The sequence below is a fragment of the Drosophila mojavensis genome, unplaced genomic scaffold (assembly GCF_018153725.1).
Source record: "Drosophila mojavensis isolate 15081-1352.22 unplaced genomic scaffold, ASM1815372v1 contig_36, whole genome shotgun sequence".
Classification (NCBI taxonomy): Eukaryota; Metazoa; Arthropoda; class Insecta; order Diptera; family Drosophilidae; genus Drosophila; species Drosophila mojavensis.
In genome coordinates, this window is record NW_025318858.1 from 24,336,877 (window position 1) to 24,362,869 (window position 25,993).

A 25,993-nucleotide genomic window follows, 5' to 3' on the forward strand; every position below is an offset into this window, starting at 1 on the left:
TGCCTGTCTGCCTGCCCATCTGCCTGCCTTATCAAGCAGCCCAAGCACATGCAATGGGATAAGGGAATGCACAGAATTTAACATTGGATAGTTGGATTAAATGTGTGTGTGTGTCTGTGGGGGGATGGTGGAGAGGGGCATATTTTGTAGCTGGTTGCGCCGGCTCGTTAGATAAGCAAATCTGTGCAAATGATGGCAGCTAAGCCCCACATATATGTATATGCACACACATACATATACAGAGATGTAAATATACATAGATAGATATTTTCATAGTCGCATATGCTCGTTATTTGAAAAGTTCGCCAATCAGCAGATGAGATGAGCAGATTGCGTTCATTTCGTGTCACACACACACACATCCAAATCAAAATCGTAAATGAGATCGAAACGGTGCGCGCTACGTGGCAACGGCCAATGCTCGTTTGTCTAATTACACATGTTAACAAGTTAGTCCAAACTATAGTTGAGAGTGCAGGACTGCAAGATACCTTGCATACAACTGCATTCCCAGATCCCTAACATAACTGCGAGTAGAGTTCGAACAGTTAAAAATTAGGTCTAGTTTAGGCTGAGCTCAGGAGAGTGTGTTGTCAAGTGCATAAAATGTCTTCTATTACATTATTTTACTCGACTAAACTATACCCTACATACTCACACTCACACACTTTCAATTAATATTGAGTTTGAACAAGATAAAAATGTGGCTGGTAGTTGGACCAGTCGATGGGTGATTGGCTATTTGTTTGAGTGGGTGTTTCTGGGCAGTCAGGACAATGTCTAAAACGCAGCTGGGCGCGCGTTCGTTGTAATTATAGATTATATCTCAATATAAATACAATTTATATAAATTGAATTTAAACACAAAACAATTGCGGAATTGTTGATCAAAATGCAATTTAGAATCGAAATTGCTGCCGTTGATTGCGGCGCTGTAATTTGTGATGTTTGCAGCGGCAGCAACAACAACAACTGCAATCGCAGCCTACTGAATTGTTGCATGTCCTTTCGTCCTGCTGCCCACAATTAAGCCCACTGATGTGTAAACTTAAAAATTCCGATAATATTGTCAGCATTTTCAATTTGCGCATACAAAAAGCGTCAGCAGCAGGCGCAGCAGCAGCACGCCTCTAGACCCCCACACACACACACACACACACACTCACACATGCGCACACAACAGCAGCAGAACAATGCGAGGCGCAACAGTTGGGCAGGTCCTTGTCGAATGTCGCCGAGTTGTCAACACGCCAAAGGAAATCCCAGCAACAACAACTGCAACAATAGCTGCGAAATTGAAAAATAAAAGCACAAGTGCGAACTGAATGCCAATATGTGAAAATATAAAAAAGGAATAAGCCCAAGTCTTACAATGCGAAGTTTAAATACTCTTTCTTGTATCTGTCAACAAGTTCATAGCAATGCGGTGATGCCCTAAAGAGCTAAATGTATTGTTGAAGTTAAGAAGGAGCTGCTAGATAGTGTAATAACATATCACAAAAAAAAAAAATTGTATAAATACATATATATTTAAGATATATATAGAAATAGTTCATATTTGCTATGATTAGATTTCAATGACTATATAAACTCTTAGTCAAGACAAACTTTACAAAAATCAATAAACAAAATCAACTATCATAAATATTACATATTTACTAAGAAACTCATAAGACTTTTCTGGTAGGGTATCAACAAAATATATGTACATATATACATAACAGTCAGTTCAATTTAAAATGCAAGCGATACGTGCAACATTTCGATTAAAGCTTTCCACAGCCGTCGATGTGATTCCGTTTTTTTGGTGCACTCTAGTTTAATCAACAAGCCACAGGCAAAAGGTCAGCAATATCTTACCTGCAACAAAAGAGAGAGAGAGAGAGAGTTAGCATAAGCATTACATAGAAAGAGAGGGAGAGGGAGAGAGAGAGAGAGCGGGAGAAGATGAGAGCTGTTAGCTGATAATGTGAACGCAAGCTGTTCAACAGCCTAAGCAAAGGCAGAAACTGAATCAAATAAAAGAACTGAAAAACTAAACACGACAAAAAGTGAACCACAAAACGTAGGCTGTAAAACCAGATTGGGGCGGCGCCACACGCTACAGAAAAAGAGAGAGAGAGGGAGCCTCGCAGATAGGTAGATAGAGAGCGGGAAAGAGCACGCGATAGTTGGCTAGAGAGCGGAAGACTGGGTGCCAGTGGAGCCACCACCAATCACGGGCTCGCTCCGATGTCAGCGGTTGGAAAAGAAAAAGAAGCAACAACAACAACAACAAAACACACAAATTCAAAATGGTTGACGCGACGGCAGATCCAGCGGCCCGATGCGACGATAAGGCGCTAAGTGCGTCCAGATCAGACAAGACGAACGAGCCGAGGCTTTCCCAGCCCAGTCCCAGCCCAATCCAGTCCAGCTCGGTTCAATCTTCAGCCCCAGAGCTGGTCCTTGAGACAAGTTTTTGCCTCCACTGCAGACATGCATACCTTTGTACAGATACTCGCTTTCCGGAAACCAGTTTTGGATCTTTCAGTTGCGCATTTGCATATGTAGTTGACGCTTTTTATGATATTACAAACAGCCAATTATCGCCGGATCTGTACTCCATGCTCAACTTCGTGTTGTTTTCTTATTGTGGCTGACAAAAGCTTATAGATTTGTTTACTAATGGCGAAACCTTTAAATAACTCTAAGGAGCATTTTTTATTACGTTTATAAATTACATTTATAATTGTAAAAATGAAAAAAAAAAAAAATTGAACTTAAATAAAAAATAGACAAAATATATGATACAACTTAAAAAAAAAAAAAAAAAAAAAAAAAAAAACATTTTATTAAATTTATGAATGTTGATAAAAATGAATTTATTATAAAATATATAAAAAAAATAATAATAATAAATAATATAAAACAAAATCAATATAAAAATTTTAAATAAGGAAATAATTACATGAAAAAAATTTTATATAAATTCCCGTAAGCTTTTAAACTTATATTGAAATATTAATTATATTTTATATTTATATATGTACATATGTACAAATTTTATTGAAATTATAAATAACACCAAATTTAAATACAATTTAAAATAAAATTTTATTTTTAAAGCTTTTTAAACATATTTTATATATATTTATTATGTATTTATCTTATGTATATTTATAAAAAAAAACAACCCGATCAATTAGTCACCAACAACGTGAAACCAGAACTCAGATTCAGTTCACACACAAAAAAAAAAAAAAAAAAAAAAAAACAATATTTCTTCAGCTTCACAAAATCAATTAATTCATTTTTGTATAAAACTAAACTCTTCTAATTTATGCAATCAATTAAGTGTTGAGAGCAATAAAAATCTTTTTTAATTTCAGAGGCACTTAAATTTATCATAGACTCAAGATCAATTTTAAATGCATAGATCATAATGATCAAATTATGATTATAATTATCGAAAACTGGTTCACTTGGAGCGCACCAAAGACTGAGGCCAGATGCGAGTCGAAGATAAGCAAAAAATAAATAATAATAAAAAATCAACACGATGACTTCATACGCCAATTTCAAATTAAACTTAAAAAAAAAAAAAAAAAAAAAAAAAAAAAAAGAACAATCGAAACAAAAAGCAAATCAAAATCAAAACGAATTTTAAATCACACCTCGAACGAAATAAAAATCACTTAAGGCCGCAATCTGCATATGCTCTTTAAGGCAATGTGTGTGTGTGCGAGTGTGATTGTGTGTGTGTGTGTGTTTGTTGAAGATGCCATAAATTACGAGACAAAATATTTATACGCAGAGATATGCAAGAAATTTTATCAAGCTGGCGAATCTTAAAAGCGGCGACCACGACGACGACGGCGACGGCGCACGCTGCGTATACGGAATTTTATCGACAATACGACAGGCCGGACGAACAGCAACAACAACAACAACAACAACACCACAAAGCATTTGGGTTTTTATCATAACTGAACAGCCGAAATAAAAGACCACAAGCTACACATTCATATTGTTTACTATATATATAAAGAGAGATATATATAACGATATCTATATATATTAATGGGCATTTCAATAAAATTAGAAATTTATGGAAATTGCGAACATTCGGCAGATAAGAAACTTAAAAGCTTAAAACTAAAATGTGTTGTTAATGCGCCCAGATTGTTGAGCGATGCGAATCGAAATCGATTCGATTTTAGAGAATGGAATATGTAAATCCCAAATGGATATACATACATACGGTACATATACATATATGTCTGTACTTGTGTGTGTGTGTGTGTGTCTGGTAAAACACAGTTAATTTAGGGCCAGGGGCATGTGGGGCACCGATGCAATCGCGCATCCTTCAGCTGTCAGCAAGGGGCAGCATGTAAAAAGCTTGTGCAAATATCACAGCTATAAAACCGACATAAAAACAACAACAACAAACATGAGAAATTAACATAAACTGTGTATGTATTTGTTCTTTTTGTTGTTGTCAGATATGCATACATATATATGCCAAATATATGATTCCGCTGCATCATCTGTCAGTGTCAGCGCCATGGCGTTTTGTCAGCTTCCGTTGTACGCCGCCATTTTACATTTACCAACACTGGTTTTTTGTGTCGCTTTTTGTTTACTGATTTCCTATAGCATTTTTCTCTTTTTTGTAATTTTTCGCATTGCTTTTTTTTTTCTTTTTTTTTAGCTGTGTGCTGATGTTTTTTGATGCTGCCCTCAGAGAGTTTGATTTGTTTATATTGCATTCGTAATATATTCATATTTATATTCGTATCAGTCAATTTGGCTAACACAATACCCTGCAATTTTCAGCTAGTCTGTTTAGTTGTATATCCCGTTTCATTAGCTGACAGTGATTAATTCTTATTTCTAATTAAGCGATTAATATTGATGGAGAAATCTTGGTAAATATACACAAAGCAGAAGACTTAAAATCCATTAATTTTGAGGGATATTAGTTCCTTCTACGTCATCTCAGTTTCAATCTGTTTTACAAAAATATAATTTATCTGTAGTATATCTGTGTATATACGATATGTAGGATTCAAGAGCATCAGCTCCTTGGTAATGCAAATTATCTATAATGAGTTTTTATTTACCTTAGGATATCTCCTCATGCTCAATCAATTCTGCATCTGTAAAACTTTTCCAAATTAATAATAATAATTTCTATCCCGCTATATCGAAAATCGCGATAAATCGAAAAATATTCTATCTCCCTGAAAAAAATTCGTTCTCGATAGTTCTCGATAATTTAAATTTCAGAGTAAATCGAAAAAAAAAATGATCCCCTTGCCATTTCGAATTATTGGGACTCAACTGTAGTAGCTATTAGTCAAATCAGTATCAGTCAAGCGATTCAGCATCTGACTCTTCTCTTTTACTCCTACAATACCAACAGAAGCCTGCACACTATCTATTAACAATTCTCACATACTGTAGAGTATCTATCAGTCAATCATTCTCTGCTTGAAATGCCTTCTTATTGTGTTGCAATTTGTGTATTTTGTAAAGTTTATAAAATTTCAGTCGCATTATCGTCGGCGTTATCTGCGACTCAGCTCAGGCTGCTGTGGTTTTAATGTCCGCCCACAAATTTTATGTGGCCCGCGATAAGTGCGATAAAAAGAGTATGCAAACACACTCACATATATACACAAGCATACAATTTAAAGTGGTACATATGCATATGTATATAGTACATATTTGCTGTATTTAAACAAATGCTTCCTGTGATCCGAAAAGCAAAAGAAGTGAAGCAGCTCACAGGCGAAAAGTTAGGCCCGCATCTAGCAACAGCAATTGAGAAAATCCCAAAACAAAATGGCGTCACTGCTGGCATTTGATTGGCTTAGAGCGCGCTGCCTTATCAGCGGGAGATATCAGCGCCGGCGCGGAACAGATAAAATAAGCCCCATGCATGGCTATTGATAGGGTATTATTGGGTGGGAAGCGCCTGACTGCGGGCTGCTTTAGCTGTGCTGACCTAACTAGAGAGTGGCACGCGATATTTTAATTAAAATATTAAGTCAAAAGACGAAAGGGAAAGAGAAATTATGTTTATGAGAAATGAGAAATGAGCAGCTAATTGGCAGTTGAAATGAGCAGCCCCAAAATGCTGGCAATGCAATTTATACGGCATTTGTTCGATGCTGTTGTCGTTGCCATTATTTATCATGCAATGCGGCAGCAACAACTACTTGCAAGTTGCAACACGTTTCAAAGCCAATCAGAGCCAGCATAAGGCAAATGCAGCCACAATCTCCATTGTTGTTACCATAGGTAAAAAAAAAAAAAAACAAGCAAACCCAAAAAATAGCAACAAAATCGGCATCAATTTAATATGGCAGCTACGCGGGCGGACAGCGCGGTCGGAGAGGGGGGCGTGGCGCAGCCAAAACTGATTTCAATGCAATTCGCACCTCATAAATCACGAAACGTGTCCCAAGTGCACGGCCAGCCACAAGAAGTTTCGGCTAGCTGAGATTGCAGCAGGTCAGGAAATGGCTGCCCGCCAGATGGAGACTGCAGATGCCAGCAGCCAGCTCCAACTGGTTGCAAGCTGAGCTGAGCTGAGCTGAGACGAGCCGAGTTGGGGCAGCCAAATGCAATGCCAGACTCTTGCAACAATTTGTTTGGCATGCCGTTGGGAGATCTTCTATGCAACACTGTGCAACATACTTGAGAGATCTGTTTGATTGGCTGATATTTCGAGTGGAGTATAGGAATCGGAAAGTTAACTTACCTGAGATAAGCCTAAGCTCTAGACAAAAGTAAAGTTGGGGTAAGTAAAATCTTATTTGAAATATAGATCTAACTTGGTTTAATATTAGCTGAGAAATTAGAAGGTAAGGGAAGGCTACGGTCAAGAAAGCAAACGCTTTAGCTTGTGGATATAGAAAGCAGCTGGACTTTGGAATTCTAGGAATAAGATTCAGAACCGGAGGAGTAGAACTAGATTTTTTGTTGTGTTGATATTTCACCTTCTTTCTAAATCAATACAATTTGAGTATTTAGTATATGCCAAGTAGCTAAATAGTTTATAGAGATGAACTCAGCATGTCTTTTGTCATTTGATTTATAATTTCCTTAGTCTTCTGTTCAGTCAAGTGATTTTAAAAAGAGCATTCATTACCTATGGAGAACATTTCTTATCAAAACTCTATTGATTTCAGCTTCTTCGAAACACGCTTCAATACAACAATACAAATTTGAAAGCATAACGCCTCAAGCCTAAAAAAATCTATGTCCCATTTCGTTACGGCTGTCAATCTTTATGGATAATATGCACATTTAATAAGAGATAATCGCGTTTAGTTTAATAGCTTATGCAGCACAGTGTAAACGTACAGTTAGATTACCTGCGAGAGCGTCTGCCATTGGCGAATTGGTGGCAGACATTGAGGCTGGAGCTGGAGCTGAGACTTAGGCTGGGGCTGGAGCTGTGGAATGTGTGGCCATTAATTGAAAATGCCTGGGCTAGCAAAGCAGTTAAGCAGTTAAGAACCAAAGAAGTTGAGGCCAAAATGAAAGATGGTGTCGAATCGTGCACACACACACACATACACACATACACACAGCGAGAGAGAGAGACTCAAATGAGGCAGAGACTGACTTCAGCTGTGATCCATACACACCAATCACGATGGCATGCAAACGTTGCGAGTGTGCAACGCCCCCAAGGCAAGCGAGGCCAGGTAGGAAGAGAAGAGGAGAGGAGAGGAGAGGTAGAGCAATGGGACAGGAACTAAAACTGGAACTGGAGCTGGAGCCTTCGCTGCTCGTGCTGCTGGCTGGGCTTATAAGTTGCTGATGATCTGCACTGATGATGTTGCCGCCGTTGCTGATGCGGCTGCAACAGTTGCTGCCGCTGCCTGCCTGCCTGGCTGCCTGCCTGCCTGCAATGAGACAGGCAACGAGCCGTGAAAGTGTTATAATGGGAAGAGTACACTCCACTCCAACCGTGGCAGCTGCACGCTGTTTGGCTTTGGTCTTAGTTCTGCCTGTTTCGCTGCCACTGATATCATAATCACAATCGCTAAATAGGCCACGCCCATATCCAGTATAGCCAGCCAGGCAGCACTGCGATAAGCAGCTGTATGGAAATTCGCAATTATTTACACAGCAAAAAATCAAACAAAACTTGAAACATAAACATATTTATGTTTCTCATATTAATATCAGAAGTTAAAATCAATAGCTGTAATATTAGCTTTGATTGAAGGGCAATTAATTTTTAGAAAAATTTGAATAGCTTTTAGCTAAAAATGCACAATAATATTCAAGTTTAAAATATTTTCGATTCAGATTTTAAGCAAATTTAACTCTTTGGATAAGCATTCAGAGCTTAGTTCATTTAATCCCTCTATAATATTAGCTATATATTTTAAGCATTGAACCTTACATTAATTAGCAGAAGATATGCTACTTTTGTAACATAGTCAATTGCTATTCCGACTTTAAGACTCTTCTCACTTATCTCACATATACAGCTTTCGATTCTCTAGCAAATAGTTTTCACTGTGTAAGCCCGTTGCTTGGCCAGGCCCACAGAGGGAAGAGGAAGCTGCAGCGTAAATCAAAGCCCAAATTCGTACACAAATACAAGCGCCCAGTGGGTGCCCAATTCGTGCCGGCAACGATTTGGAAATCCATCTACAAATTGTCTGCGACTCGCTGAGAATCGACGAGTCCAGAGAGTTGGGGCCACAGCCTGTTACCTCGGCCGGCCTGACCCTTGCTGAACCAGCACGCTCGACGTTCCTTTTTTTCGTTACTTTGCTTTTTTTTGCTGCTTGCTGCGGTAATAACAACGTGGCCGCAACTATTTGGCCAGAAAATTAACACCTTTTCAGCTGCCTCCTGCTGCTGCTGCTGCTGCTGCCGTTGCTGCACGAGCTGATTTTGCATTTGCGATGAACGGGGAGAAAAGCTGCGATCGCAGCTGTGGCAGTTGCCTAATTGGCATGCTAAACAAGCTGCGTTCAACACGATCTACCAGGCGTATCTGCCAGACAGTCAAACAGTCGGACAAACAGACGGACACAGAGTCTTCGACTGCTTCTGCAGTGTCATTGTCATTGTTGTGGCTCGTTTGTGCCTTAAATGCGAGCATCGAAACGACATCGAGCACTGTTTCACACGAACGCCCACACAGCAGAGCGGGTCATACACAGAGAGAGGAAGAGAGAGAGGAAGAGAGAGAGAGAAAGAGGGAGACAAACGGCCAACAAATGCTGAAATGCTTACGATGACCATCGCGCGACCCGCTGCCCAAATCCAAATCCCAAACCCAAACCCGAGCCAAAATCCACACTCAGCTTCCCATTGGATATACAACAGGCATAACAAAAATGAGAGTGAGAAAATTCACAGTTTATCAATTTTCGAGATTCGTATTATTTAAATACACTGCTGGGGTAGGCATTGTAGAGTATATTGGCTGTGAACAATGCACGTTTGTGTGATTGAGTGAAAAGGTAATCAAACTGGAGGAAAACCACTCTTAATGTTGTGTTGATTGCCATGAAACTAGAAAGTAATTACGATAACTAGTTTAACTCTTGATATATCTGTAAACTTTGAGTTAAAGGGCATAACTAAATATATCTAGGTTCTTTCCATAAATCTAAGGATATTTATAAACAACTTCAATAATAGGAGCTATTGGACCAACACAGATTCAATGCTGCAATTTGAGCTTGTCTGAAAGAGTCCTGCTAAGACCTTAACTTGTACAGATGCTTTATAATAGGTAACAGCATACAGAAATGAAGGTAATTATCGCCTTTTAGTCAGCAGGCAGCCCTGATTATGAATAGAGGTAGTTCGACTATTGTAGTTAGATCCACTTAAGATGATTTTTATTACATTTACATCAATTTGGCGCTCATGCTGTATCTATAAAGTTTCCTGACCAAATCAAAATGTACTAAAGTGAACCTTAATACCGAAAGACTAAGTAAACTATAAATCCAATCTTAAAGATCTCACACAACTTATATAACCGTCAAAAACATGTCTTACAAGCTTTTTAAATTTAAAAAAAAAAAAAATATTTTTACCATTTATCATTTTATCGTTTGCATTCAACAACTTTTCATAGCTTACAATTTCGATTGCTATTTCCGATCTCTGATCGACAAATTATGCCAGCATAGTGCGATCAATTGGCTAATAAACAAATCGTAAAAAATCTAGAAAACAGCAAAGCAAAAGAACAACCGAACATAACAACAACAACAATGAGGGAAAAGCTTTGTTCAAAATGGCCTACAGAAGCAGCAGAACAAATACTGAGAATTACTTGGCCCCCAAAAGGCAGCGATAAGAGCGAATTTTGTTTTGCAAAGCTGAAACTGAACTGAGCTGGACAGCAGTTTGCCAGTAACTAACCACACACACACACATACACACACGCTTACTGGCACACACATGTATATGGATATGCATGACAGATAACAGCATGAAAAGCGAACAGAAATTGAAGTCTAAAATAAAAATCAGCGCCACAAAATCAGCTGCAAAGAAACAAAAAAAAATAAAAATTCAGCCGAGGCGACAGTTGCCAACAACGCGAGAGCAGCGAATCTGCCGCAGCGACGCCCCTCTCACCGCACTTGAACACCACACCTGAACCCCACACACCTTGTGCAGCCGCTACAACTCCCTCATAGTGTACACTGAGAGAAACTATTGCAAATTAATATTTTCCATTTAAATGAAATTAGTTTGAAAATTCGTAAATTACTTTTATAGATATTTTATTTAAAAAAAAATTATCCATAAAGGTTAGGCAGCTTAAGTTATGAAAGTGAAATATCCAAGATTCTGCTTATTGAAATTAAGAAAAATTTTCTTACTAATATGTGCATCATGCGATTTAATTCTTACATTACAAAAAAGCTTCTAATATTATTCTACAGTATTACAATTCAATCTATAGAATATACAAATTATTTATTATAATTTTTATTTCATATATAGATATTATATTTTACTCTATATATCAAGTAGAAAATATAATAAATTATATTTAAATATTTTCAGCTAATGTCAAATGATGAAATCACAATCTTCAAATTACGCCTGATTCAATGCGTTTCAATTACAGTCTTAAAATTACACATTATAATTGATATTTGATGAGTTCATCAAATTAACTATTTGGAGCACAATATTTCGCTCAGTGCACGCACACATAGGCTGGACAACGTGCAGTCCAACATTTTGGATAACAAACTTCAGATAGCCACTCACTCAGTCAGCCAAAAGCTGCTTGGCCTTTTGGTTGCTGTTGCTGCTGCTCTTGTTGTTGCTGGTGTTGTTGTTATTGTCTGTAGACTTTTGCTTTACATTATGATGACGCCGACGTCGACGTTTGCGGCCGCCCAGGTCCACGTCCAGTGCCGTCGACTGGGATGCTCTGGAACGCGCGCTTATCGCCGTCTTCTTACTGCTGCACTCAGCGCTAATCTACATGGAATTATCGCCACACACATACACACATACAGGCTCTGACTTCAACTCTGTGTGTGTGTGTGTGTGTGTGTGCTGCCTCGAGACATTGAAAATTAGCGTCGCCAAGTGAATCATGCGGCTTGGCATGCCGGTTCACGGATAAGGCAACGCTGCCTGCACTTATAAAATAATTATAAGCAGTCGAATTAGCTCTACCTTATACACAATCTCTATCTCTCTCTCTCTCTCTCTCTCTCTCTCTCTAGCGTTCTCTCTCTCTCGCTCTCTTTCACCTGTCGTTAGGGCCTCTGCTGGCTGCCCGGCGCTAAGTTATCGTCGCGGCCATTTTGAAGAGCGGTTTTTTATCAGCAGCTGAGCTCGTATGAGCAAATGGATATGAAAAGTGGATAGTAACATGAAACGATATGCGGGCCATACAAAGCTCTAGTTCAAGTGTCTTGCTGCTGCTTCTCCTCCTCCTACTGCTGCTGCTGCTGCTGCTGCTACTACGAGGGTCACCACTCAAACTGCGAACCTTTTACTAACAAGTTCAAGAAATCAATTATTGACCAATTTCTGTAGATATACTAAGGTTCTATAGGTAAAAGCAAATATTTTGTTCCTTTTCCATTGCCGAAGAATAACTCCAAATATTTTAGATATTTACTTGAAATATTTTATACTTTATTATATGCCCAACAATTATATTTATTTAAAAACGCAGTCAGATCAGTGTAATGCTAATAGTATATTAGATAATATTATCTGTATCAACTTCCTGGTCAAGCAAGCTCTTTGTCTTGCACAGCAATTGAATTTATTTGATATTAATGACGCTCACAAATTCAGGGGCGACCCGTGTGTAGGAACAGTTTCAGAGTTTCAGAATTGGCTTTTGTTTGGGTTTCGCGCTGTAATCGAAAAATGCCTTTAACTTTTTGACGTTGACGTCGCGGCCTTATCGCTGACCTCGATCTGCACAGAGAGACATTCAACACACACACACACACACACACACACACACACACACATACGCAGAGAGAGAGAGACCACACTTACACACATATACAGTGGGCATGGCAACGAAATGCGATGCCGAAACTGAAATCAAAATCGAAAGCAAACGAAATAATGACAGGCAATGAAAATGAATGTAAAGCACAAAACAAATGCCACGCAATGTACCACGTAAATCATAAATGCTATCAGTCCAAGAGATCGACAAACGGATGCTACTGAAGCAGCTACAACAGCTACAACAAACATAATTAAGAGCAAAGCGACAGCAGACGAAGCTGTAGTTGTAGCTGTAGCTGGAGCACAGAACCAAATGACGACCCATCCAAGCGATAGATGGATGGCTCGACCCACAGCTGGCCCCGCTCACGCTCCTCTGTCAACCCCACCTAGCTAATGGCAGCAGCCATATCAGCAGCAGGCCAGGCCATACCAAACCATACCATACCACACCATGCGATGCGATGCGAAGCACTATTAGCTTGTCTAGATGGCTGCGATAGGCGACGATAAGCGGAGGGCAAGATGAGCGACTCTGGAGGCTGGAAACTTGAGGCTGGTGGCTAGAGGCCGGAGGCAGCCGGCGCGCTGCCTCGTACTGATATCAGCACGCCAAATATACAGACAGCATGGAAAGCGAGCAGAAACACTTGATACCCTAAGCAAATCAGGAATGAAACATAACTGCAGAAGTTGAAAATGATTTACAGATGAATGAGCAAACGAGATAAAGAACTGATGGGAGAGACATTAAAAAGATGAGCAAAAGGACTTTATTAATTAAAATTAATTAAATATGAATATGAGTATGGAAAACCAATATAAACAGTAGATAGATAAATCGGAATATAGCAGATTACTAATAGATCTAACAGATCTAAGTGAATAGACAAATAGAATATAAAGTTATCTATTCACATCTATTAGTTAAACAATTTTAGATAAACAATGATAGATAGCTAAATTTATATCTAATAGATATATGTAAATATATAGATAGAATAAAAAGTTATCTATTCTCATATTTAATTATTTAAGCAGTGCTAGATTTAACACAAAGATAAATCTATATCCAATATCTATTCACACATATCAAGTTATCTATGCACATCTTTAATTTCTATATTCTCAGCTCCCTTTATCTATGCTCCCCAGCAACATCTGAAATCGAATCATTTGCTAGGGTATCACAACTAAAGCAATTAGCGCGAAAACAGCGGGAAAACAGCGAGAAAAGGCGAGCGAGAGAGAGAGAGAGACAGAGAGACTGCTGATGGCGACAAAAAGTCTTTATTTATTTTTTTTGCTATGCTCAATTTGATTTCCAATGAAATTCATATTTAGCGGCACTCTTATCAGACTATCAATAAATGAGTGTGCGAAAGAAGAAGAGCAGCCAGCCCAATAGAAGACTATAGACTAATAGAAGCCTATAGACTTTATAAACTAGCGATGGGCAGGCCACTGCATGGCCCTACATGGCGTATGCGCAACTTTATCTAAATGCCATTTAAGGCTCAAAGACGCAGCAAATGGCAGGCGGCAGGCGGCAGGCGGCAAGTGGCAAAGCAAAAGCCGATCTGGCACACCTCTCAACAAGACAGTTGCGCACATTTGTGGCCCATAATTAAAATGTTTTAATACAAGAGCAGGCAGACACGAGCCGCAGACCCTGCCACTGCCACTGCCACTGCCTGCGCCTCTTCCACATGGCTGGCATTCAAATTGCATGCGCGATATCCTTAGTCCAGCGGGTGGACAACTGAGACATGGGAGAGAGAGAGAGGGAGAGAGAGGCGCAGCAGGGTTAGGCCTCGGACCAAACACGTTGTTAACATTAATTTTGCGCCCTGCGGCGACGCGCGCGTCACAGGCGACGCTGGCGACGGCGGCAATTACGCTAAACTGAACAAACAGCGAGGCTGTAAACAAACACGCATCCATCAGCCAAGAGAGACAGAGAGAGGCAGAGAGAGGCAGAGAGCGGGCGTGTGGCAAGTGAAGCGCTGCAGTCGAGTTGCAACAGGTCGCAACTGAAACTCGTTTCATTCTCTGAACCTTTTTATTTATTTCTTTCATTTTATTCAGCGCGATTTCGTCTCGCATGCGATTCACTTGGCCCGAGCTTGAGCAGCGCCTAATGGCGCCTGTTGCCATGTAAATTATGCTTCCTCAACACTTCACCGAATACCCTGCAAATGGCTGATAAGCAATGCGAGTTACATCAACTGTTCTGACAACCAGAAAGGGGTTGACTCACTAGATACTTATGCTATATGAATGTATTGAAGCATTCCGCTAGACATCAAGATGATCTTTACTGAATACTATAAATAACAGGTCGAGCCATCTAAATATTCCCTATAGACTATATCGGCAAAAGAGCATCTGCGCTTCGATATCTAGCATCTCTTATAGCTGCTTTAGTTGCATCCATTTGGAGCTGCACTTGGAGCTGGCAAGGCGACGCGCTGGCGACGCATTCGATTGCCCGCCAGATATACTGGGACTGCTCCACAGTCTCACCTCATCCTCAGCCTGTCCACGTGTGTGCATATCTGTGTATCATAATGGAAGACGAGACTCTGAGGCTGGCATTTAGATAAGCTTTGACGGCGACTGCAGCCTCAGCTATCAGCCAACGTTCCTCTCTCCTCTCTCACTCTCTCGCCTTTCGAATGGCCCAGTTGGCCATTCAAATGATTACGCCTAAAGTGCTCCAAGTCGAACGAGAAACGAATCGCATGAGCTGCTCTTAAGTAAACGAAATCACATGATTGAGTTTGTCAAAATTGGGCAAACAATATTAAAAATTAAAAACGAAAAACGAGAAACGAGAAAAAAAAGGAAACAAAGTATAAAGACACACGAATTCGTCGACTTATCGAAATCTAAAGATCGTCGAGTATCTCTGGCAAGAAACACAATTCGAAATTGAGCTAATGAGATTTTTGTGTGTGCTACGATGACGCGATGCCAAGCCACAAATGTCTTTCATTCTTGTATATACCCTGTAGCAATTTCAAGTGACTAACAATGGGGTATATTGAAGTTGTGGCCAGGTATGTAACAACCAATGTTTATGGGGTATTTATACACTCCCATACATATATTCAGATATTTCAAAGTTTTTTCCCAGGGATATTTAAGAGTAGAGCTCTTGGAGATTTTCTCATTATAGACATATAGATGATACAAACCTAATGTTGAGGGGAAAATATATTTTATAAGATAAGATCAACATAGTGGGAATCTTAAAAAATCAGCTAAATCTTTTACAAATTGTAATAGAAACTAAAAAAAAAAAAATCAAAAACTATGATATTACCCAAGTCGTCAACTTCCGTCCTTACCACTCTTGCTCTTTAATTTTTGGCAAAATATGCGATTAGAATCTTGTGATATAACTAACCTCCCACCAAGACCCCGCACTATATAGCTGTTGTCTCCGCAAACTCGTTCGCTTCCATTTTGGAACATGAGTGATTCGTTTTTAATCTTTGATTTAATTAGTTGTGTACTTTTCGTTGCGCAGTCTATCTCTGTCTGTCCCTCTCTCTGATAAGTCTATCTCTGTCTGTCCCTCTCTCTTTCTCGATACCCCCCGCCACAGCCCTGGTTCGTGGGTGCTGCCAACTCGCTTTCAAGACGCTACAGATAAACAAAATGGACGTTTTTGGGGCTGGGCTGGGCTGGGCGGCTATCGCAATGTGTGATCGGCGCAAAGCTAATGGCATAAATAGATTTCATATTGTGCTCCCTTAACCACAAACCCCCTGCAGACTTAATTACCCACAAACATACACACACACACACTCACATACATACACAGCCCTTCGATTGCTTTGCTGTTGTTGTTTGTTGCTTCTCTGATCAGCACATAAAATCTAGAAATATATTTTTATGGATTTTTAATCGATTGCCGCCGCTTGCGAGACGCGACGCTGCATTTTGGCCAGGGCCATTGCCACACAATCGAGAGGGAGAGGGTGCTGAGGCAATGTCTAGCTGTACCCATCGTAACGCTCAAACTGCCAGCCATTCATTCGATTTGATTGCCGCGTGCGTAGGCAAGCCGCAGGTCTGCGCCGCCACAGATATAGAGACATTCGAGACAAACGTCGTCGTGCGTCGTTTATCGTGTAATTAGTTTGCTTTTTAAAGCCAGCTGCAACTCACCCGACCTGCCCGAGCACCTGCAATTGAGACATCCCAATTTTGGTTTATGCGTAGGTAGTCATCGCTCCCCCCAATCCCCACCCGCTGCTTACAGTTGCTCCCAGTACTCCTGCGCCTCCTCCTTCTCCTCCTCCTCCATGTGTTATCTCTAATGACAAATGTTTGCTTAAAAATCTTTTAATTGCACTTGTTTCGCTTTTCGTATTTGGGGCGGGAGGGCTTTGTCGCTGGCTTGATAAGCCAAATTAATCGCAGCACTTAAATTTTCATTTGAAATGTGCCTATGCGCTACGATTTCGATTCCATTGCGATTGCAGTCTGATATTCAGTTGTGTGCGTGTGTGTGAAATTGAAGAAGTATCAGCCAGACAAGAGCGAGGCAAAAAGCGAGTCGAATTGGCTAATGAAGAGGTATTCGAAGAGGTAATCGAAGACCTAACATTTCGCAGTAAGCGAAGAGGTAGTAGCAAAAATATATTAATTGATGTAGTTCACGAAGTAACCAAAGAAGTGGATGGAAGTATTGAGGTGAAGAGCTATTCGAAAAGGCAAAACACGTCACAATCGAAGCGCTTAGGGATGGGTTAAGCGAAGCAGGAGTAGTAAAAGTATTGAGAGATATTATGAAAACAGGAGTCGGAGTGGTATTCGGGAGAATCAAAGGCCTTCTACTACACTATTTAAATAAAGAATCCGCTGAGGAAATGAACAATCAAAGGCAATCGAATATGATACCAAAGACTCCAATGAAAATCACTAGAGATAACTAAAAGGTATCTCATAGATGAGTAAAGATATATTGAAAGAGAACCAAATATAAGTAATTGGGGAATAACTTCTACCGCGAGGTCGGAGCCAATATGATGAGACCAATAGATAATCAAGAAGTAAATCATAGAGGAACACGAGAAAATCGAAAAGGAAGTCGAAGGGGTAATAATAGATAGCAGAGCAAATAATCAGAAAACTAGTAAAACAGATACAAGAGTTGATGTTTAGAGGGTAAGTGAAGTGGTGCTCGAAGGGAAGGCACAGAGAGCGCGGGGTGAGGGATGGCAGCAAAGTTGTCGCTGTCGTCTGACTGCAAATATAAATTTAATCAATTTATCGCACATGCCAGCTGCTGAGTCACCATACAGATAGAGACAGCGAGTGAGTGAGTGAGAGAGAGAGAGAGAGAGAGAGTTTAGGCGGATGCGCGGCAGCCAGTAGCAGGGGAAAATGTTGTAATTAATAATTGATTGATGAGAAAGCAAAGCTAAGAGTTTGCCAAGACAGGATGCTTGAAAAACTTGCGACCACCAGGGCATTGGATTATCAACTTGAGTTTTATTTTGCTGGGATCCAATGGGTCGTCAGGGTCTAAGAGGTCTACGAGGTGGCCAGCTTAATCAGAGATGTGGTTAGATGAGAAGGAGATGCGAAAGAGAGACAGGACAGCGCAAAAGCGTCGAGACAGACAGACGGACAGACCAAGGGGCCTAGGGACTGCTGGCATGGTGGGGTTCGGTTCGGTTCGGTGCGGTACGGCTGGTCAATTAAACGACGACTGCTGATCGCTGGGAATAGATAATAGGACCTTGGTTGAACTTTATTTCAAGATAAGCGCGAAAAAGATTGATAAAGAAAGGCCGAAATGAAATTGAGCACAGACAAGAGAGAAGAGTGCCTGACAATGATGGGAAGGCAGTTGAGTTTTAATTAAGTGGGTGGGGAGCACAGCCAGAGCAACAGCAACAGCAACAGCAGAAGCAAGAAAGCGAAGCCAAGCAAAGCAACAGATGATAATGAAGATGATGATTATCTGGCAATGTGAGGCCAGCAAATCGGCAAATCTTAAGTGCCACCAGGCAAAATAGTCGAGAAGAAGAATAACTATATATGACCAAAGGCTAAGTGAATTCCTTTTGGGCCATAGAAGCCGACGATAACGATAACGATTATCAGTGAGTCGCTGACACTTGAAGTAACGAACCGATGGCGATAAACTGTAGAATTATGAGAAATGAGATTTTCTACTTGATATAATAATATTCATAGCCACGCACACACAGACATACACACACACACACGCACACTCCCACACACAGACACGTAGCTCTGTAGCGGAAGCAATTCCCGTTGATAAAGGCGCAGAAATCAGTGCTGCGGTCCGATAGTTATCGCGATAGTGATTAGAGCTCAAGCGTAACGACCGACTGACTGACGGATTGACGGACCAACTGACTATCAACAGCTGACAAAGATTTATGACTGGCCGACTGTTGTTATCACTGCCAGGCGACAGCGATTCTTATTTCATATCGCTTCAGTAGGCGGCTGCCGACTTCTGATGATTGCTGATTTAGATTTCAAGCGGGCATTTTTTTTTTTTTTTTTTTTGAAAGGGGGCAAGCTACAAATGAAAAGGAGAAGGAAAATGGAACTAATATCTGATGGCATCGCCGCGTTTGCCAAACGAAAATTAATTAGGCGTGCGCAATGATATCGTGGCCCATCCGAAATGCCCCCGCCAATCGCCCCGCTGTCCAGCAGCTGACAACAGTTGCCAAAATCATCAGCAAAGCGAGGCGAACCAGATCGCTGGGCGATAGCGAAACAAACCATATATAAACCAGGTATACAAATACACAAACACACATATGTGTGTGTACATATAGCCGTAATGATGTCGGTGTATACTAAATAGTACACTCAGCGAAAAAATGCAGTTGCTTATTCATTCATGATTTCTAAGTGATTTGAATCAATTTAGTATAAAATTTAAGATTGGTTCTTAGTTTAAGTGAAGTTTCCAATTTAACTTGTTTAAGGCATTAATCTTCCTTTGTTCTCGAAATGATCTTTAATTCAAATATTTACCAATTCTTAAAAATCATTTTATATCAATAAAAATTTTCCTAAAATAAACATTAACATTCATCAGTTTTATCTTACAATTAAATTAATGCAAAGCATGCAAAAATATATGTAAAAAAATGTAAAAACATTACAAATATTTTTTTCATATATACCTATATGAACTAAAACATGTAAAAAGACAAATTCTAAATTTAAGAAATGCTTCAAACAAAAAATAAAATAAAATAAAAACAATAATAAAATAGAAGCCACAACAAACATATCTACCTTTTTTTACAGTGTAAGCCCATCTCATTAAGAATCGTTTTAAACAAAGAGCAATAATTTTTAATTAAGTGTTCTAAGGTTTAGATACTCCTCACACTGCTAAAGCTTCACTCTTCACTCAACAACGTGCTACCAAAATATGCCTCACTTTTCTCACAGTGTAGTTATAAGAATTTCCGGCTCGCTCTTGACCAGCCAAGCATCCACTTGCTTTTGACTTACAAGACTGTAACTTTTGTTGTAACTTTTCTCTCAGTGTAACCCCATATATAATCGCATAGTAGCTGCATACTTGGCGCTGCCACTGCCGCTGCCTCTGCCGCCGCCTCTGCCGCTGCCCCGACTACAATCCGACAAGCCAAATCACATTGACATTTTTATCATTTGTTAAAAATCTTTTGAAATTGTTATAAAACAGCCAGACGACGAGCTACAGAAACAACAACAACAACAACGACAACTAAAACCTCAAAATACATAAAACAATTTTTGTTGCTGTTTGTTGTTGTTGATGTTATTGGTATTGTTGTTGTTTTTGTTGTTGTTGCTACAATTTCTGTCGTTGTTTTCAGTTCATTCTCATTTTGAAGCAAAGCGCGACAATCTTGCCATCAGATCAGCTGATAAGCGCGAACTGTACAAATCATACAACAACAACAGCAACAACAGCTTGGCTATCTATACAGCGGACAGCTGTTCAAGTTTGTTGTTGTTTAGCTTTTTTTTTACTCCCCGCTTGTCTCTCGACACAAACCATTATCACAGCTCGAGCATCGAATTTCGTATTTATTTCGATTGATATGAAACTGAAAACCTTGATAACGCTTGCTCAGCAAATCAGCTGTCTCTGAAAATTGATCACACACCAAATGGATCTTGAAAAATTCCATACGATAGAGTCATGCATGTACATGCATGATAAGCTTTATAAAATATATGTGTGTATATAAAAAAAATATAAATATATATATGTATATACAACATATACACATAATTATTATATACAGCATATATATAGATATATCTATAAGATAATTTGTGGCATTTGCCAATCTCCACACATTCATTCCGAATGACAAATTCAACCTATTCAACAAATTTAAAAATATTCAATAATTTATCAGTTCACATATATATAGAGAGAGAGAGACTGGTATATTTTTAGAATTCTGATTCGACTTTTGATTTTGTGATAATAATAAATAATATTTTGTATTGAAAAAATGTGCTCAAATCTTAATGACAGTTAGATTAGCATTCATGACTTAATCTTAAGAGAATAATATAAATTAAAGATTGCGATCGTATCTACACTTTAACTGTATAAGATTAAGAATTATATATAGCGGAAAGTTTATTATTTTGTATAATATTTTATGAAATATAGTATTAGATGATTAGAGGTGTGATCGAATGCATAAACCGAACAAAAATTGGCGGATATTTAAACTTAAAGCAAACAAGTGTCATATAAGTATTATCAAGTAACAAAAAATATTTAATGAATTATGAAGAATATATAATATTAAATTGCCAAGTGAAATCTATATATAAATATACATATGAAAAAAAAAAAAAAAAAAAAACATTTTTCTGAAAATCTATAAAAAGCTTAATTTATGTTCATTCTGCTTGGGATTATCCCCTTCTGCGCTTTCAGTTAATCCTATTCCCATTTCTGATTTTTTTACATTTTTCTTCCTATTTTAAATGTTGATATTATATAGCAAGTGCTTTTTAGTTAGTTGAGTTTCGATAAGCGACTCGACTCGACTCGATATCGCAATTGTTTACGGGTTTCTGTGTGACTCAAGACTGAAACGTTCCCAAGTGCTCGCCCACTACTCCGCCCTACTCATCCCCCACACCGCCCGCCTCCCCTCGGCTGGCCCTAACTGCTTTATCGCTGTTGATATGCAAATGCGCTGTCCAAAAAGCAACAACAAGAATTGAACTTAATGCGAGTACACAAAACGAAAACAGAATTTTGTAATTTGTAATGCAAGTTGTTGCTGTTGCTGTTGCTGTTGCTGCTGTTAGTTGTTATTGTTATTTATCTGCTGATATTTCCTGGTACGATTCCACAAACGGTTAATGCAAAAAAATAAAAACCAAAAACAAAAAAACAAAAAGAAAGAGAAAAAATTTAAAATAAAATAATAAACATCAGCATTAACAACAAAAGCTTATCGCGCTTTTTAAAACACAATGTCAGAATGGCCAAAGCTCGTATCGAGCTTATCTGCCTGCTGAGCTCGTCTCACCCTACCTACCACCCGACCTTCCTCCCTCCCTTTTGATCTTAATTGTCGAGCTTGAACGGCTCATTTGCAACATAATCATAAGCCGCAGTCGCAGTGGATAACAAGCACAGGGTGCCTAGCTCAACTACAGGGTGGCCTTGGCAATTGGCTATCTAGCGCAACCTGAGAGCTTTGGCTTTATCAACGGGCTGCAGCAACTGCAATTGCAAGCTGCAAATACATATGTACACAGATATGTACACACTCACACACACACACACATGAATGCTGCTATCAAGACTGCAAAGAGCCGTATGACACGTACCCAGCGATTGCTGACGCGCTCAGTCGTTAAGTTGAGTTCTTTTTTGCTTCTTCTGCTTCTTCTAGCTGAGCCCGGAGTTCTGTTTGGAAAATTGAAATTGGAATTTGGAATTTGAAATGGAAATGGAAATGGAAATTGTCGCCCGCATGTTGTTGTGCTGGTCGTGTCTATTACTCAGCTACAGGCTCTATCTTTCTACTTCTACTACTCATTCTCATTTTTTTGTAAGCCTGATAACAGCGTTCGCACAGCTGGCAATTAACATAAAATTAGTGATAAAATGTTATTAAAAATGTATAAAAAATGAGAAAATAAAAATAAACAACGGATGGAAAATACCAAATGCAATGTTTATCTAATTTAGTCTGTGACCTGCAGCCCAATTGCGGTTACCAACACTGGGTACAACAGCGGCGTTGCCATATCGCCAAAGCTAACGACAAGAACAACAACAACAACAACAACAACCGCAGCAGCAGCTAAGACTTTTGCACAGTTTTCGTTTTCTGCTGCTGCAATTGTGATAAAAATTTATCGACTGCGCGCTTTAAAGCTATAGAAAAATGTCAAAGAACAAAAACAACAAGAAGAAGAAGAAGAAGAAGAACAGTTAGCAATAAGAACAGCAGCAAATGCGCTTAAGATAAGTATGCAAAACTAAAAGGAAAAGAGACAAACAGAGAGAGCGAGCAGGCGAGAGAGAGGGGAATATTGCTTCGCCTAGCCTGCGATAGTGCGCCGTATGGAAGAAAGCAAACGGCGCAGGTGCAGCAACAACAGCAACAACAACAACTGCATAGATAAGCGCATTAATTTATCGTAACTGTAAGCGTTGCTTAGTTGGGCTGTTAAACAGTGTGTACACACATATATATGTACATATATATTTAATTTATGAATTATTTATGATATGAAATGTGTATTAACGTTATTCTTATTCTTATGATAGAAAGGATAAATATTCGATTGTTAATCAGTATGCACACACATTTGATTGTATCCTCCTCGCTGTTTCACATTTCGGAACTTGGCGAAACTATCTATTTTATTTCTAAAGCCTTTCTGAAGATCTGTGATCGATATAAGTGTGTATATAAAATAAATTTAAATTTTCAATAAAGAAAGCCTATTATTACTTGATCAATAGCATTGAGCAATACGTGTGTATTAAGCTTCAGTCCCCCCTTTATATAAGTATCATATGATACGATTCATACCGTTAACATCCATCAACAGTAAAGGATCTGCTATAGAATACAGCTCATTTGCTCGTCATGCATAGATATTTCAGTTCTTTTGCATTTTTATCCAGTTAGTGTGCACACACACACACGCACACCTGAATTTACACCGACGGCAGGTGATATCATAGCTTACAACAAAAACAACAATAACAACAACAACAACAACAACAACAAATAATTATAAACAGTAAATAAATAAGTAGAGAAACAAAAGTACAAGCAAATCCAACTCAACCTGAACCGTGAAACGTGCTCGCGATAAGGAGCGCTCCAACGTTGGAGCCGTCAGCGATTAGCGAAGACTTTTGGCCCGTTTGCTTCAGGTGGGGCACGTATTATCGATTTCGATTCCAAAATGCATTCATTGGTCAAAGCGAGTGCTCTGGCTCGAGCACTCTCTCTAGCTCTAGCTCTAGCTCTGGCTCATATATCAAATGACAAACAACGAAATGTAATTAGTTTAATACACATAATAGGGTGTGTTCGATATCCGTCCTATCCCCCCACCCAACCTACCGTTCCCCTCTGGCCAGGCGTCTCTAAATGTGTTAACAATAAAATTTCATATATATAAATAAATAAAAAATAAATAAAAAAAAAAATCAAGAAACAAAAACAAATCTAGTTGACAATCGCATAGTTCATTTTTGTTTATCATTATTATTATTATAATTTATACATATGTATACATATGTACACAGACATATACAATTACATATACGTTTATATATAATTCTTTTTTTTCGGTTTAGATCGTTCACATGCTTCATGGAAAGCCCTAAAACATATATAAGTATTACGAGCTGACAAAGCTGTTTTTTTTTTTTTTTTGCTTGCTCATATGTGTAGCAGGTGTAAATCGTGGGGTCTGTGGGGGTATACTTCTTACTTACCTTTATTCAACGGCTTTGGATTCGACTGTTTGCGTCGTGACATTGTTTGCTACCAATGCAAAGTTGGCGGGATTGGGGGTTGGGCCTGCTCCAATGTGTAGAGCTGCGTCCAAGTCGGCGTCTACATCAAATCCGTTTGCCCGTGCGACATTCACATTTACCGGCGGAAAATAAAACACGTTAAACACCTTGATTTCTTTCCAATTGGAATGCAATTCGCATGCAGTTATCAATAATATTTGATTTAATGTGATTTGATAATTTATATTTATTATTTCGATTCAATTATATATGTGATTTGCATTGACCTTTTAGCGTGCATATTAATAATTAATTAATTTTAAACGAGGCGCGCGACGATCGCGAGTTCATGTAACGGTATCGCTCACAGGGAATCTGATTGGCAACGCAGTGGGCGGGCGTTCTATTCCAATCAATTGATGTTTCTTATTGGCATTACAATTGTTGCTTATAGCTCGTGTTATTATTGTTGTTGCTGTTGTCGCTTCTAGTTGTCGCGTGTTGCGTCGGCGTCGGCGTAGCGTGGGCGTGCGGCGAACGACGTCCGAACAGTGCAAAGTCTTGCTCACAACTAAATGCTGCCGCTGTCGGCGACGACTACGCCGTCGTTGCTGCGCTGCGCTGCTTTGGGAGCTTTCGCCCCAAGCAGTCGCCAACATAAAAACCGGTGAATTCGCTCGCTCTCTTTCTCTCTGTCTCTCTCTCTTCCTTCGCACATTCGCTCAGTTGTTGATTGCGCGCGCATTCTCACAGCTTTTCCATTTTGTTTTTACTTTATTTTTCATTGCACTATCCGCTTTGGCTGTCTGTTTCGCTGCGTGATAAGAATCAAAACAAAAAGCCGAAACACAGCGTATTTTACGCGCACACATGCCACCGCTGAATACTTTGCTCTGCTAAAACTATAGGGCTACTCCATCACATCTTTACTGCATTTTACATAATTTTTTAATAGAATATATAACTTATTTGGGACCTAAACTGAAGAGCAAAACCGGCATGAATTTTACGTGTCGCACGGCGAATTACACTGCAGCTGTTCGCTGCGCCACAACCTCAGCAAGTATTGTCCAACTATCGCAACTACTATCGATATGTATTTTCAAGCGATTGGCAACGCGGCGCACACTGGTTGGCAATGCCTGCGCGCTTAAATAAATTTGTAGCATACTCTTGGGCTGATTTGGATTTTGATTGGAATTAAAATCATTCTAATTAGAATTTCATGAAAACGTTATTTATCTTATTAGTAAGAGCTTTGAATTTGAATTTTTATTATTATAAACATTAGTAAAAAAGTTTGTATATGCCTATATTGAACCTAATTGTATTTTTTATTCTCAAACGTAAATAAAGAAATACGTATTCTATTTATTGTATTTTAGAATCTTATTAAAACTCGATATTTGCCAATTAGATTTCCATATTCTTCATCTTCATAATTCTGTCCTCTTTTTCCAGGGTATTGGCAGT

At 39.1% G+C, this 25,993-nt stretch overlaps 1 protein-coding gene across 1 annotated transcript in view; it reads right to left on the reverse strand.

The window, feature by feature from the left end:
• LOC6577700 (zinc finger protein ush) overlaps nt 1-25,552 on the reverse strand; it is a 63,496-nt gene extending 37,944 nt beyond the window's left edge. The window contains exon 1 of the mRNA XM_002003614.4: nt 24,500-25,552. Coding sequence (XP_002003650.3) covers nt 24,500-24,542 — 43 coding nt within the window. The 5' untranslated portion in view covers nt 24,543-25,552. The remainder of the gene's footprint in view (nt 1-24,499) is intronic.
• Nucleotides 25,553-25,993: the final 441 nt, after the last annotated feature.